This window comes from Vidua macroura, chromosome 8 (assembly GCF_024509145.1).
Source record: "Vidua macroura isolate BioBank_ID:100142 chromosome 8, ASM2450914v1, whole genome shotgun sequence".
In the NCBI taxonomy this organism is placed as follows: Eukaryota; Metazoa; Chordata; class Aves; order Passeriformes; family Viduidae; genus Vidua; species Vidua macroura.
Window position 1 is genome coordinate 33625773 of NC_071578.1, and position 14657 is coordinate 33640429.

At 52.7% G+C, this 14657-nt stretch overlaps 1 protein-coding gene across 1 annotated transcript; it reads right to left on the bottom strand.

The window, feature by feature from the left end:
- Positions 1–287: 287 nt before the first annotated feature.
- Positions 288–14631, bottom strand: ERLIN1 (ER lipid raft associated 1). The gene is made up of 12 exons (XM_053983832.1): positions 14574–14631; positions 13666–13820; positions 12779–12860; positions 12379–12425; positions 8936–8997; positions 7583–7708; positions 6499–6572; positions 6013–6071; positions 5055–5146; positions 4494–4583; positions 4117–4196; positions 288–3384 (listed from the first exon to the last, which is right to left on the bottom strand). Exons 2-12 carry the CDS (start codon positions 13776–13778, stop codon positions 3166–3168), a joined length of 1044 nt encoding a protein of 347 aa, XP_053839807.1. The 5' UTR covers positions 13779–13820; positions 14574–14631; the 3' UTR covers positions 288–3165.
- Between the last annotated feature and the right edge of the window lie 26 nt (positions 14632–14657).

The following is a 14657-nucleotide window of genomic DNA, read 5'->3' on the forward strand; positions in this document are numbered from 1 at the left end:
TGAACTCCCCAGTCCAGTGCCAGAGCCATAGGGGGCAAACTGCAGCACATTTTGCCAGCCACGCAGAGCCAGGCTGCCCCAGGATGCTGCAGGGAGTCCCCTCATGCTCAGCATCATCCTGGCTGTGGCCTGCTTTGAGCACAGGCTCCTCACGGGGCTCCCAGGGTGGCACTCACTGCAGCTGAGGACATCCATCCACACCATGCAGTGCTGCTGCAGGGAGAGAGGTAGAGGGGTCCTCCACTTCATGTGCCACCAGCCCTAGGACACATAAAACCATCCCAAAAAATGGTAACAAAATAATTTTATTCTGCTTTATCAAAAGAACTTAACTGTGAATGTAAACGTGACCAGATGTATCGTGTTTCCTTAAGGAGATGCACATCCAGGGGCAGACCCCTTTAGTCACAGGTCCACCCAGGCCATGGGAGCGGAGAGAAAAGCCAGTTCCATCCCAAAATCCTGGCTGCAGCCATGTCCCTGCTCACAGCTGGGGCTCAGAGGGCAGCACAGCCCACGCCAGGGTGCCAAAGCCATGGCCACCCCCTCCTGCCCATGCTGGGGCTGCTGCAGCGGGGCCAGGGAAGCAGGGAGGGGTGGAGGAGGCTGCTGCAGAAGGCACTGGGCATCACACATGCTGCTGCAGGACCTGGGACCACAGGAGCATCCCCTGGGGTCCCTCAGACCATGTGGGGAGGTGGCTGATGCATACAGAGGGACACTGAGCCAGTGACAGCCACTTAAGGCAAAGTCATGGCACAGGGAGGCACAGCAAGGCTCGGATGCAAAGGGAAGCAGCTCTTCCTGCACTGGCCTGGCACGTTTTCCTGCTCCCTGCGTGGACATCTTGCTCTGATCACTGCAGGAGAGGTGTGAACTGCCTGGATATTGCTCCCAGCAGTTCCCCTCGAGCCCTTGTCACTTCCAGGCTGGCAGAACCTACTCTGTCCAGCCATTCCTGATGCCCAGTGTGCCCAACCCCAGTAACATATGGAGAAAATCGTGGAGACTACATTCCTGCCAGCATTCCCTCCAGCAGTGCCCCATGCCTATAAAGCCTGCCCTCATCCCAAATTCCAACCAAAGCCAGTGTGAGGAGAGGCTGTGTCTGTGCCAAGGGCCTGCTGCAACACTGAGGAGGTGGCAGGGCAGAAATGAAACTACACTGCTTCCTCAAAGCCCGTTCCACAGGAAAAAAAAGGGGACCCTGCAAGCCAAACAGCATTTCCAGGAGACATTTCGAACACTACAGAACACACTGCCACTCCCTCTCTGCCTTGGTGCCCAGCTCCTGCCACGGCTGGGTTGGAAGAGGAGCTGGGATCCTGGAGCAGAGCATCAACTGAGCCTTGGGAGTTTCAGGCAGACAGAGGACAAGAAAGACCATCTGAAACTGCTGCAAAGTCCCACAGTTATGTCTCACACCCTGCAGGAGGGGCAGGGCCAACACAACCCTGCTGTGCCCCAGAGATGGAGGAGAGGCAGCCAGGGCAGGAGCAGAGCCAGCAGGAGGCACCGTGTGCTGCTGGAGATACCGCCATCCCTGGAGCCCAGCCACACAGCATGGGGACACAGCATGGCAAAGCCCGAGCCCACACAGCTCCTCTGGGGACACCACCAGCACAGGCAAAGCTGCTTTGGGTTGAATGCTTCTCAATGGCACAAGCTAAACACGTCCCTCCCCTCTCCATGAGGCTGCAGATGGAGCCAGGGACAGAAGATCCCAGCAGGTTGAGTGCCTGGAGTGTCACCACCCCCCAGCCCCTCCAAGGGTGGCACAGCTGTGCCGAGGAGACAGGACAGCAGGAGGGAGAGCAGGTCTCTGAACATGCAGCAGGCAGTGCTGGGGTGCTCCCAGCTGGAGGATGGCAGTCCAGCTCTTGCCAGCTGCTTCCCCAGCCGTTGCACCCCGGATCCTCACAGAATACAAGGAGGAGCAGGTTCTAAAAGCAAGCACACCCTCACAAGCAGAGGGGAGGAAGGAGGGAAAGCAGAAAGCAGGTTTGTCCTAGCAGATTCCCCCCTTCCCGAGCACCTCTCCCTCACCCTGCCACGGCACACCAGGAGCAGGGTCGGTTAGATCACAGCACAAATCAGGACAGAAGATCCATATGCCAGCAAGCCTGGCCAAGGATGAGAGGACCAGGGACACATTCCTTGCCATGGTTATTCAAGGACATACAAAGCAGGTCCCACTTCCTGGAGCAGTGGATTTTGCATGGAGGAGCAGCAATGCCTCACCTACTTTGCAGCTGAAGTGTCAAACATCTGATGTGCTGCACAGCAGGGTCCTTTCACTCTTCTCTTCCCCTTCACTTTGCCAGCATGGCAAAGTAGTGGAAATTCAGCCCCCTTTCCCTGGTATGACTTACAGGGAGGCTGGAATCTGAGCAAAGACTTGCCAGGCTCTGTTCCCAACCAGCTACCCCGAGGTGCTCCTGAAAATCTAGTTTAGGAGGCAATGTGACTCAGCCACCCAGTGGGAACACCAGAGTCAGTCCCAGGCAGCCAGTGCAAGGCTCTTGCTTGGAGAGAGGGGTTGCAGAATCCCTTCACAGGTTGCTTCCTCCAAGTTGTTATCTAGCACTGCTGCTTACAAGAATATCATGGCTGTGCAGATCCTACTCCCATATACCTATTCCACAGCAAACCACTCCTCACCCCGAGCAGGAACACACTGGCCAAGGAGAGTCCACTCCATTGGAGTCCTTGAGGAGAGCGAGACAGTGTCAGCAGAAACCTTCACCAAGCGAAGCCTCAGCAGCAGGACGAGGGGGAACCTCCTCTTCACTCAGCCTCAGCCAGGAGTGCTGAGCAATGACCTGTGTGCAGCAACACAGCACTCAAAGCCACATCTCTTTCCTGCAGAGCAATACCTGCTAAATAACTCCTGCCCCGGGAGGCTTTCCTGCTGTCTGTCGTTTAATATTCCAGTATAGGTATGTTAGTACAGGATCATCCCTCCTTTGGAAGCACCAATTTAACAGGAGGAGAAACAGAAGAGGCAGAGCCCTTGCAATCTGTTGCTAGAAGAAAATCAACCCAAGTGCCACCTATACACAAGATGTCCAGGCGTGTGCTGCATCCGCCCCAGCGGCACAGGGCCTCGTCCCCGGGCACAGCCGGGCTTGCTGCTGAGCTACACCGGGCTCCCTCCTGCCTCCCTCAGCCAGTGCTCTCCTCGCCTCTGAGAGGGCTTTCTCCAGAGGTCTCTGGGGCTTCCTGTGCAGGAAGGCTGGTTTCATGGGCAGTCCTCAGGCTGGCCTGCTGGAAGGCACAGGAATCCAGGAACATGCCGGGGATGCGGTCGCCAAAGTACAGCTTGCTGTTGGCAGCTATGGCCTGGTACTTCATCAGCTCCAGATACTCAGGGGTCAGCTTCAGCTACACAAAACAGAAACCAGAGACCCTAAGAGACAACTTTCTGAGTCCTGCAGCATTACATTTTGTCCTAGATTGCAAGGCAACATGTATTCTATTTGCCATCTGTGTAGCAGTTGTCTTCTCTTAATTGGGCAGTTTTCTTTATCTCTCCCATAAACCAATCCTCCCTCCGAGGAGACATCGGCTGTTAATGGGCTATTGAATGTCACTGCATGACTGATAAAAGTTACAGCATCCCATTGGGAGATGCCCTGCCCTGAAGGAGGAGCCAAGCATTCCTAACTGGATATAATCTGAGTATTTGGGACATTAGATTCAGCCTTTCCACTGAATTCCCAGTGGAACAGCTGGGTCTTTTGACTGGACCTTCAGAGGAAGACTACACCCTTCTACAGGATCAGTGCTCCAAGAGAACCACATCTGCCACTCCAAGGGGACTGCAGCCATTCCCATTTAGACTGCTACCAACACCCTGAGCAGGAGTGTCAGGTTGTATTCTGACTCTGTCAGTGGTTTTTCTTTTGAATTATTGCATGTATTTTGGTTTTTTTTTTCCTTTTCCTAATAAATTGTATTTCTGACTTGGAGTCTCTCACAGGTTTTGCTTTCAAACCAGAACACATTTCGTGTCAGGCAGCTGCCTCCTGGGGTGTGGGCTGTTAGATCAAGTGTTTTTCCAGCTGATCTCCTGTGTGGAGGAGAAGAGTGAGTGACCAGCTTCCCAGAGCTCACCTTGTTGGAGTCAGCCAGCTTCCGAGCAGTGTAGTACTCTGCATCAGCTTTTGCCTTCTCCCTTGCCAGGAATGCAGCATCTAACACAGCAGCAGAGGAGGGACAGGAAAGAAAGCATTAGGAAGTGAATGGCCCCACATCACACTGAGCACCTGAGCCCTCATCCCATGGGGACCAGCTGACCCAGGAGTGCCCCTGACAGCCTGGCTGGCCCTGTACCTGCCCTGCAGCCCCCTGGAGAGCTCCATGCATGGAGCAGGAATGATGCCAGTGCACAGCTTTGCAGCCCTGCAGCACCCTCGATGACTTTTGCAGGTCTGAGGTTCCTCCACCTGCCACCACCCCCAGCCAGCAGACAGCCCCAGCAGTGTGCTCACCTTCAATCTCAGAAATCCGCTTCTCCGTTTCCTTCTCCATGATCTTCTGCTGGTAGTGAATCCTGGCCACCTGTGCAGCCTTCTCTGCCTCTGCAATCACAACGGGCTCCGCTGGGAAACTTACTTCTCAGGCCTTGAGCACCAGCACCCTAACCCCAGCACCTGGCTGCAGGGTCTGCCACACCAGGAGCTGGTTCCCTGCTCCCTCCCTTCCTACTCAGTGCCAGCCTGTACTCCAAGCAGCAGAGTTACAGGGAGAAAACACAGTGCTGATGTCTGCAGAACTGACATCCCGTTTACAAGCGTGTTCCCTCTGGCACAGGGACATGGACCTCCAAGCCCAAGCAGTTTTTCCAGCAGAGTGATTTCCTCCATCCCTGCTGCAGGCAGAGGTACTCCCTGCTCTGCTGCTGTGGGATTTTCACCCAGATGTTCAAAACAACTGCTTGTGCAGCCCAGCTGTACCTCCCTCAGGGAGCTGCCAGTGATGGCAGGCATTGTCCTGCCCCAGCTTAGCAGGGAAGGCAGGAATGGAGGCTCAGCCTGTGCTGGTGACATTACCAATGAGTGCTTTCTTCCTGTCTGTCTCTGCCTCCTTCTCCACCACCTTCTGCCTCTGGGCTGCAATCAGCAGCTTGGTCTTCTCAGCCTCCCTGCAAGGGGAGAAGTGTTATCCTGGGGAAAGGGAATGAGGAGCAGTATTGGGGTACACAAAACAGGGAGTACTTTGGACCTTATTAGCATAAGAGATTTGATAGACAAAATGCCTTGGCAAGAGCAAACAGAACTTTGAGAATTAAATCACAATTGCAAGAAGATTCAATCAGACTGATTTACTGGAAAGAGAAAATTACATCAACTTCTGCAAGCAAGAGATGTTTCAAATGTGTAAGTTTGCTAATGTGATGATTAACCCAATCATTGCAGTAAAACATTAGTAGTCTTCCTAGAATAAGTATATAAGCAGTTGTAGTTCACAATAAATTTGGATTATTTGACCATCTCAAAATCTCCCCCATCTTTCCAATCGCTGATAGAGCAGCTCTGTATCCCAAGAGAGGCCACAGGGACAAGGGGCCAGGCAGCTGCCAGCTGCCTGCTCCCAGCCATGGGGACTGGCTCTGTCTGCAGCTGTATGGGCACATGCACAGGCCAGAGGAAGGGATCATCTGGCCACATCTGGATGCAAGTCCAGTCTGAGGCCCTCATGACAAGGAGCAGGGCAATGTGGGCTGGGAGCTGGGCTTGCTCAACCAAAGATGAAGGGAGATCCTACAGCACCTCCTTTTGCCCAAAGGCATCCCAGAGATCCTGGAAGGGACCTTATGGGCAAGACATCAAGACCCCTGATTTCAGTATGGAAATGGAAAACAGAAGGCAAAAAGCGCACCTAGCCAAGCACACACTGCCTGGAGCTCACCTCTCACTCCCTGAGCACCAGGAAAGAGCTTTCCAACAGCATTGTGCCTGTGCAGGACCCTCAAAACTAATTAATGCAATTTTGTGCCCAGCTACTCACATTAGCTCGAAGTTTCTTCGGATGGCCTCTGGAATTTTTGGTTTTGTAACACGCACGGCCTGTGAGAGAAGAAAAAGGGAGCACATTTTGAATGAAACATTTTGATGCAACCTGAATAACCAAGACATTTCTTTGCAAAACCAGCTGCAGTGCTGTGGACAGTGGTGCCTAATCCTCCTGTGTAACACAGCTGAGCATGGTCACTCTCCCAGAGATCTCCCACATTTCCACTTCCTGCCAACTGTTCCAACCCACACTCCCACCAGAGGCAGAGGCTCCAAGCCCTGTCCAATCTGGCTTTGGGCACTGCCAGGGATCCAGAGGCAGCCACAGATTCTCTGGGCACCCTGTGCCTGCCCACCCTTAGCATAAAACATTCATCTTTCAGTTTAAAACAGTCGTCCCTTGTGCTGTCACTGCAGGCTTTGGCAAGAAAGTTTTTCTCCACCTTTTAAAATCTCTCCTTATTGAAAGGCCACAACCCACCTGGATAGTGAGACCTGGTGCCATGACATTGAGGTCTTTCTGCAGGGCCAACTTCAAGTTCTCATCTATCTGATCTGTGTTTGGAGGACAAAAGAGAGAGCAGTTGGTTTATCACATTTTCCCCCACAGCTTGTGGCGAAGAGCCAGCAGGCCTTGAAGAGCAGGTAACTCTAGAGTGTCAGATGAGGATGCTTCCTGAGACATTCAGTACATTGTTTCCCTTCCTATGCCCTCTGAAAAACATTCCCAAAAGGACACTCACATGCTAGTGACTAGAAAAGTTCAGCTGTTGATGGGTTTGTGTTATCTGAACTAAGTGCAAGTGGCTTTCAGCACCTCAGCATGAAAGAATGCGCAGAGCCTGTGGTAGAAGTCTATCCCTTCTCAGCACTTGGACTTGGAGTACATTAATATAAAAATTTTGACAACCTTTTATCTGCCATAAGCCATCTCCCCCCTGCTCAGCCACTCAAGAAGGAACAGAACCTGTTCTGTCTTTGGGGCACAGGTCCACCAAGGAGAATATGACCTGTGCTAACTCCTGAAGCACTGCTACCTCCCTGTACAAAACCTTCCAGCTCTCACTTGTTACAGACAGCCAGGAGGAAGCTGTGAAAGTACAAAAGTGAGTTCAGCAACAGAGCAGGGGATTAAAATCAGAAGCAGAACAAGACAAATCCACTGTCACAGTGAAGGCCACAGGCATCACTGCACACACAAGAGCAGAGTGGCTGCTGGAAAAAGACTGAAATCGAATTCCCACATGCAGATGGGGAAAGACAAAGACACCTGAGTCACTGAAGTTACAGTGAAGGCCACAGGCATCACTGCACACACAAAAGCAAAGTGGCTGCTGGAAAAAGACTGAAATCGAATTCCCACATGCAGATGGGGAAAGACAAAGACACCTGAGTCACTGAAGTTACAGGGGAAGTGGCAAATGGATGTAAAAGGAGCTGGATACCACACTGCAACTCCAGCACAGGGGCAGTGCGGTCCAAGGGTACAATATCCTCTAAGATATTCCAGGAAGAAAGATCCCAGTGGGATCCCAGCTGGGATCACCCAGCTGCCAGACACTTACCAAAGAGCTCGATGTACACTTCCTGCAGGGTATGGGCACTGCAGAACTGGTTCAGCTCGTGGTGGATTTTGTTGAAGATCAAGGTCTTGTCGTAGTCTGCAGTGTAATTCCTCACGATGTCGTACACTGGGGAAGGGAAAGAATCACCACAGGTCACCACTGTCAGGATGTCAGGGAAGGAGTGCAGCACTGGGACAGGGCTTTCAGGACCAAAGCCACAGCTGCCCTAGCCAGCTGTCAGGTGCTGCTGGGATTACACAACTTCAAGGAGCAGTCATGGCAAGATGTATTGCCTGGTCCTGTTTTATCATCTGCATAAACAAACGAAACAGCAAAGCCTGGGGCCCCAGGACCTGCATGCACAGGAGCAGGTACTGCTGTGAAGTGAAAACAAGGATCACTCCCATCATTTAAGCCAACCAGATCCTGCACCAAAAGGAGCGTGGCCAGCAGGTCAAGGGAGGGGATTCTCTCCATCTGCTCCTGCTGAGACCCCACCTAGAACCCTGTGCACAGTTCTGGCCTGCTCCCCCCACATAAGGAGAGCATGGAACTGTTGGAGCAGGTCCAGAGGAGGCCGTGGAGTTGCTGAGGGGTCTGGAGCACCTTCCCTGTGGAGCCAGGCTGGGAGAGCTGGCAATGCTCAGCCTGGAGAAGGGAAGGGTGTGTGGAGACCTCACAGCTCCTTCCAGGGCCTGAAGGGACACAGGGAAGCTGGAGAGGGACCCTGCAACAGGAACTGGAGTGACAGGACACAGGGAATGGGTTCAGACTGACACAGGAGAAATTTAGGTGAGAAATATGGAAGAAATTCTGGCTGTGAGGGTGGGCAGGCCCTGGCACAGGGTGTCCAGAGCAGCTGGGGCTGCTCCTGGATCCCTGAAGTGCCCAAGGCCAGGCTGGACAGGGCTTGGAGCAGCCTGGGACAGTGGAGGTGTTCCTGTCATGGCAGGGGGGGGAAGAAGATGATCTTGAAGGTCCCTTCCAGCCCAAACCCCTCCACGACTCCATGAATAACAACAGGAATTCACCCTCCAGTGCCCCAGCAATGCTGGAGTTTTGCATTAAGCTGTGCTGCTGAACAAAACAAGCTGTCTGTGCCTTTGGCATGGTGAAATAAGAAGGTAAGAGGCTCCTACATGGGTTCTGTCTCTGCAATTTTCTCAGGAGCTGAGCTGGAAGCACCTGGGATCAACACTACAGGACCAGGAGCTGTAAGGGTAACAAGAAATGGAAACAGACAGAGAAGTTCTCCAGGCATGGAAAAGGGAAGTCCTGCAAATCAAGACAGAGCTGCCCCAGGATGAGTGAAGACAGTCACAGCTCTGCCTGTTGAACCAGCATGGGAAATACCTGCATATGGGGCCAGCTTATTCACAACTTCTATTCGGTCAATGTAGATCATAACACCACCACTGCAAGGGAAAAGAGAGCTCATCAGCTACTACTGCAGCTGCTAACAGTTAACAGATTTAAAGCAAAGGCATCTTTATCCCTCTTTTACAATATTCTGAGCATTTTGCAATGAGATGGCAGCAAATCCCAGTCCCTCTCTCTGCATAAATCACAAGCATGCTCCAGCAAGCCTGCAAAGCACTTTCCTTCTCATTTCTGATTTCCCACTCAACCAGCCAAAGGAAAGCTTTTCTGTACAAGAATGTAGCTGCAGCTCTCAGGAAAGCAGAGGGGAAGGCAACAAGGACAGCAGGTGACACCTGCCACCAAATGCAGACACACCTCAGCTCTTCGAGGCAGCAACACATGTTAAATAGAAAAAAGCCCTTAATTTAATTCACAATCACTAACTCCAGCAGGAGCTTGGCAAGGCCCAGTAGAAAGGAAGGAACAAAGCACATGGCAGATTTCAATCCATGTTCCCAGCTCCAGTGTCTCCTGGTGCTCTCCAGGAACACCACAAGCACCTCAGCAGAGGGAGCCTGCAGGCAATCCTCTCCCCAAGAAAGGATGGCAGGGAAAAGGGGGAATCAGAGGTCAGGCTTGCCCCCAGCCTCTGCTCTTACTGGTGTGGCTTTCAGAAAGTCATGCCCACCCCTGGGTACCTGTAGCACCAGAGAAAAGCACAAACTCTACAATGAAGCAAAAACTCCTTAACTTTCAACAGCTCTGAGTCTCTTGAGAGCCTAATCTTAAAGCAGAATACTCCTGCTATGATGTCCTTGGGACAAAGGCATATCACAGACCAGAAGCTTCAGCAGGAACTGTTTAGAGACAGCTCGTTCCTGGCAGTGCAGCTCCCACATTCCCAATCTCAGGCTCTGTGATATTTTATCTCAAACATATCCCCCACGACAAACTCCACTTCTTATTCTGCAGATCTTGATCTCTGGCAGCTCAAAGCCAAGTCTGCAGAAAAACCTGAACTTGCCTGTGTCTGTGTTCTTTTGGAAAAGGCCTCCCAAGCCCAGCCCGTGCCTGCTCCAAACCTGCTTCATGACAACTATGAGCTAAAAACACTTGTGATGGATGGACCTGATCTGCTGCAAATCTGGCATTTCCATTTTAAAGGGATGTTAGAAAGAAAAGGAGAGTGTCTGCAGCACCCTGGATCCCATCAGGACTCATCCACAGCCCCATATCACCTCCCTGGCAGGAAAGGGTCTGAAATGGCACCTAAGGCCAGTGAGGGCTGCCTGACTCTACCACCACCTTCCACAACAACCCTGCTGAGGATCTCAGCCAGTCTGGGACAATAAGTGGGATATTATCCACTGTTTTCCATTATTATGAATGATTCTTAAGTGTTTATGTGGTGTGGTGGGGGATAAGTACATTTTATCAGTCCTGCTGGTCATGCAATGGCTTTGAGGAAAACAGGTGCCACTCAGACCCCAAAGTCTGCAGGGAGGGAGGAACAAGGAGAAATCCATAAAAGGACATAGACTTTGTGCACTTGGTAGAATTTTAAGCATAATTAGGCAGCAGTGCTGCCTGACCTGACAGGACAAGGAGACAGCATCCAGGGGATGCCACAGGAGATGGACACAGGTAGCAGAAGACCCTGGAAAGCCTCAGACAATTCAGGATCTAACTCAGGGTTTAAAATCTCTGTTTCATGTATTCACTGAATGCTGCCAGGTACAAACAAGATAAGTAAGGCAAACACTGGGGATGGGACACCCAGACAGACACTCAGAAGCTTCCTGATCAGAGGGAACAGGAATATAAAGAGAAACCCAGCCTTTAAAATCTGATGGTTTAAATATGTAAACACAAACCCTGAAACTGTTTAGGATCTATTCTGGTAGCAGACTCTGAACTGGGACAGTGACAGTGCAGGTGTGCTCCATTTGTTATTTATAAGCTCATGTTTTACTATGGAAATATGGATGCAAAGCTCTGGCATCGAGCAGCCGCAGACTTTGGATCCCAAATGCAGCCAACTGAAAGGCTCCTGCAGCAACACTGGGGAATGGACAGGGCTACTGGGACCTTTGGTCAGGAGTGCATTCAATTATTAACTGAGAACTGCTTTCACCAGCTGTCTGCTGGTTTGAAGCCCGTTTTTACTGCCTGTACCTTCCCAACCACCTGCATTGCACAACTGAACCCCGGCACGCTGAAATTCAACAGGAACTTAATTTTTAGCTCCTAAATCATAGAAGCACAGAATGACCTTGTTTACCTCACCACAAAAGGACTCTGGACAAGGTCCTGAAGTGGCAGGACAAGGGGGAATGGGTTTAGATTGACAGGGGAAATTTAGGTCAGATATATGGAAGAAATTCTTGGCTGGGAGGGTGGGCAGGCCCTGGCACAGGATGTCCAGAGCAGCTGTGGCTGCCCCTGGATCCCTGGCAGTGCCCAAGGCCAGGCTGGACACTGGGGCTTGGAGCAGCCTGGGACAGTGGAAGGTGTCCCTGCCCATGGCAGGGGGGGCACTGGGTAGGCTTTAAGGTCCCTTCCTACCCAAACCATTTTGTGATTCTGTGAAAGCTGCAGCACTGAACACTAACATTATTTACAGATACTCCTGAAAAACCTTTGAGAGCTGAAATTAAAACCATGAAACCTTTATGGTAATATTTAAGCCCAAGCGATGTGTGATGCGGAACAACTCCAAGAAAGTTAATATGGGTTAAACCTGATCAAAATTATCTCTGCTTTATTCACATTGCCACTAAAATTCACCTTTTAATTTCAATGTGGTCACTGTGTGTCACCACTCCAGCCACCACTGATTTATTTTTTTTTAACAGAAATTTTAAACATAAAAGACAAGGAGAACCACCAGGGTTTTTTTTTTACCCTGAAGAGTCATCACTTTAACTTGTGGATGAACCAACACAACAGGATCTGTAACCCAACTCAACCAGCCCTCTCCTCCTGCTTGTTACAACTCAAGCAGGTCTGTGCTGACAGAAGAATCAGCCTGATTATGCAGCAGGAATTTCATGTGGAAATGAACTCCCTCCCATCAGGAGGATTCCCACTCCCTGTTTCCTCCTGCTCACTGCTGGGGTCAGCACTTGTACCAGCCACAAGACTCAGAGTGGAAATAACCAGTCTGAGGGCAGAGCAAAGCACAAGCAACGGGGTGTCAGAGGGACTGAGGGGAGAAGCGCAGAAAAATTCTAGATAACATCACAATAAATGCAAACATCCTCTGAACAGCAGCTCCAGCAAGAGCCAGTGCTCCCTCCTGTTCTGCTACAGAGGGATAGATGTGTGCACATTTGGGATTAATTTTATGGCAGCTGCCTTCCCAATCCCTGTGTCCCAGCACTGCAAATGACCCCAGGGAGTGCATCTAGAAGAAATACAAGTGGAAGCCATACCTTGTCCCACAAGGCACATTCTTCACTTCATCAGTCTGCAGCGTGGTCTGCAACACAAACACAGTCAGCGCTCACAAACCTGACTCCCAGGAAGGCCCGGAGTCCCACAGTGGCACCACAGAGCCAAAAGCATGTCCTTTGCCTCCCTCGTGATGCCTACAGGGGTGGGCAGAAGGCCAAGCTTCTCCTCCCCTGCCTTTTGGGGGATGCACAGGCAGCTGTGCCTGTTTCCCTGCTCCGGAATGCAGTGCTCCAGGGGAACGGTGACAGCCACAAACATGGACTGTCCTCCCTGAGCAGGACACTGCCACTCCCAGCAGTGTCACACACACACACGTGGTGGGGAGAGCTTCCCAAGAGGACAAGTCCTGGCTCCCCAGGGCAGGGAGAGGGCACTGACCTGCACGGATTTGAAGGTGGTGATGAACGGGAGCATGATGTGGTAGCCAGGGCCGCTGGGGCTGGTCAGCAACGCTCCGCCCCTGAGGAGAGGGAGGAAAACAGGCTCAGGAAGGTGGCAAACAGCAAGGACTGCCTTTGAGGACAAGCAGGGACAGCTCAAACTGCCAGGGGTCACACAGAATTGCATCAGCACCCTAAATTTGGCAGCAATTCCCCAGAAAAAAGGGCTGAGTGCACCTGATCTTTGTCTGCTGCAACTTTGCGTGAAGCCTGCGAGCCATTAACTCTTGGAGCAGGCAGCTACTGCCAAACCCTCCCAGCATTGCAACACTGCACAGAGCTGCAAGAAGGCAGATTTCTCCTCTAAATAGTTCACTGGTAACCATGGAAAAAAATCCAGCCGTGGATGTGATGCTGCCAGTTTGGATTTCAGCACAGCCCCTCACCCAGAGCACAAAGAAAAACCCCCTGGGGTGCTAATGCTTGTGGTTAAAGGGAAACGGGCACAGTGCTGAGTGGGAAGGGCAGGGAAAGCATTCCAAAGCACCGACACAACAGGAGCTCTGGCTGGGTGACAGTTTGGGACAAAGGTGACAGCTCTTGCTGGCACAGGGAGAGACCAACAGATGTGAGAAGGCAGGACAGACCCAGAGCTTTGCTCCTCTATGCTCTGAAATCAGTTTGTGACAAGGGCAGGGAGGAAGGAGAGGCAGGAGAAGCAGCCGAGGGCTCGGACACCCAAGCACACGAGGGCTCTGCATGGGACCCGGGTGAAGGGAGCAGCAACAACACGGGCTGCCCACCCAGCGGGAAAAACCGGAGGGGAGCAGAGCACAGAGCAACCCCGGGGGCAGGGAGGAACCAGCTCCAGGAGGGGCCCCGTACCTGTAGTACACGGCCAGGTGTCCCTCCTCGACCCTGTGGATGGCGGAGTACAGCAGGAAGACGAGGAGCCCGGTGGCAGCCGCGGCCGCGGCCCCGGCCTGGGCCATGGCCATGCTCGCATCCCCTCCCGGCGCGGGGGCTCCGCGGGCCCGGCCCTGCCACGGCAACACCGTCAGCGCCGGGCGGCACCGCCCCGACAGCGGGACACACCCGCCGCACACGGGACGGGACGGGATGGGGACAGGATGGGACAGGGACAGGGCCCGGCCCGCACTGGAGGCATCGCCCGGCCCGGCCCGGCCCGGGGGGACTGCCCCGGCACCGCCCGGCCCTGTCGCCATCCCCGTGCTGCCCCATCCCGCCCACAGCCCCACCCTGTACCTGTCCTTACTCCATATGTACCCCAATCCTTATCTCAGACCCGTTCCTTTATCCCAATCCCTGTCCCGTTCCTCTGTCTCGATCCCTGTCCCGTTCCTTTATCCCGTACCTGTCCCGTTCCTTTATCCCATTCCCTTATCCCGTACCTGTCCCGTTCCTTTACCCCGATTCTTTATCCCGTACCTGTCTCGTTCCTTTACCCCGATTCTTTATCCCGTTCCCTTATCCCGATCCCTATCCCGTACCTGTCCCGTTCCTTTATCCCATTCCCTTATCCCATTCCTGTCCCGTTCCTTTACCCCGATCCCTATCCCGTACCTGTCCCGTTCCTTTACCCCGATCCCTTATCCCGTTCCTTTATCCCGTTTCTGTCCCGTTCCTTTATCCCGATCCCTATCCCGTACCTGTCCCGTTCCTTTATCCCGATCCCTTATCCCGTTCCCTATCCCGTACCTGTCCCGTTCCTTTATCCCGATCCCTTATCCCGTACCTGTCCCGTTCCTTTATCCCGATCCCTTATCCCGTACCTGTCCCGTTCCCCACGTGCTGCCGAGGCCGCGCTCCCACCCCCGCCGCGCACGCGCGCAGGCGCGCGGCACCATGGGCGCGCC

What these genes read in the sequence shown, in the direction of transcription:
- ERLIN1 (XM_053983832.1), bottom strand. Translation starts at nt 13,778, where the DNA reads ATGGCCATGGCCCAGGCCGGGGCCGCGGCCGCGGCTGCCACCGGGCTC. An exon ending in AATGTGCCTTGTGGGACAAG is followed by an intron (nt 8,998 to 12,378) that starts GTATGGCTTCCA and finishes TTTCCCTTGCAG; the next exon opens with TGGTGGTGTTATGATCTACA. An exon ending in GCGGATTTCTGAGATTGAAG is followed by an intron (nt 4,197 to 4,493) that starts GTGAGCACACTG and finishes CTGCTGTGTTAG; the next exon opens with ATGCTGCATTCCTGGCAAGG.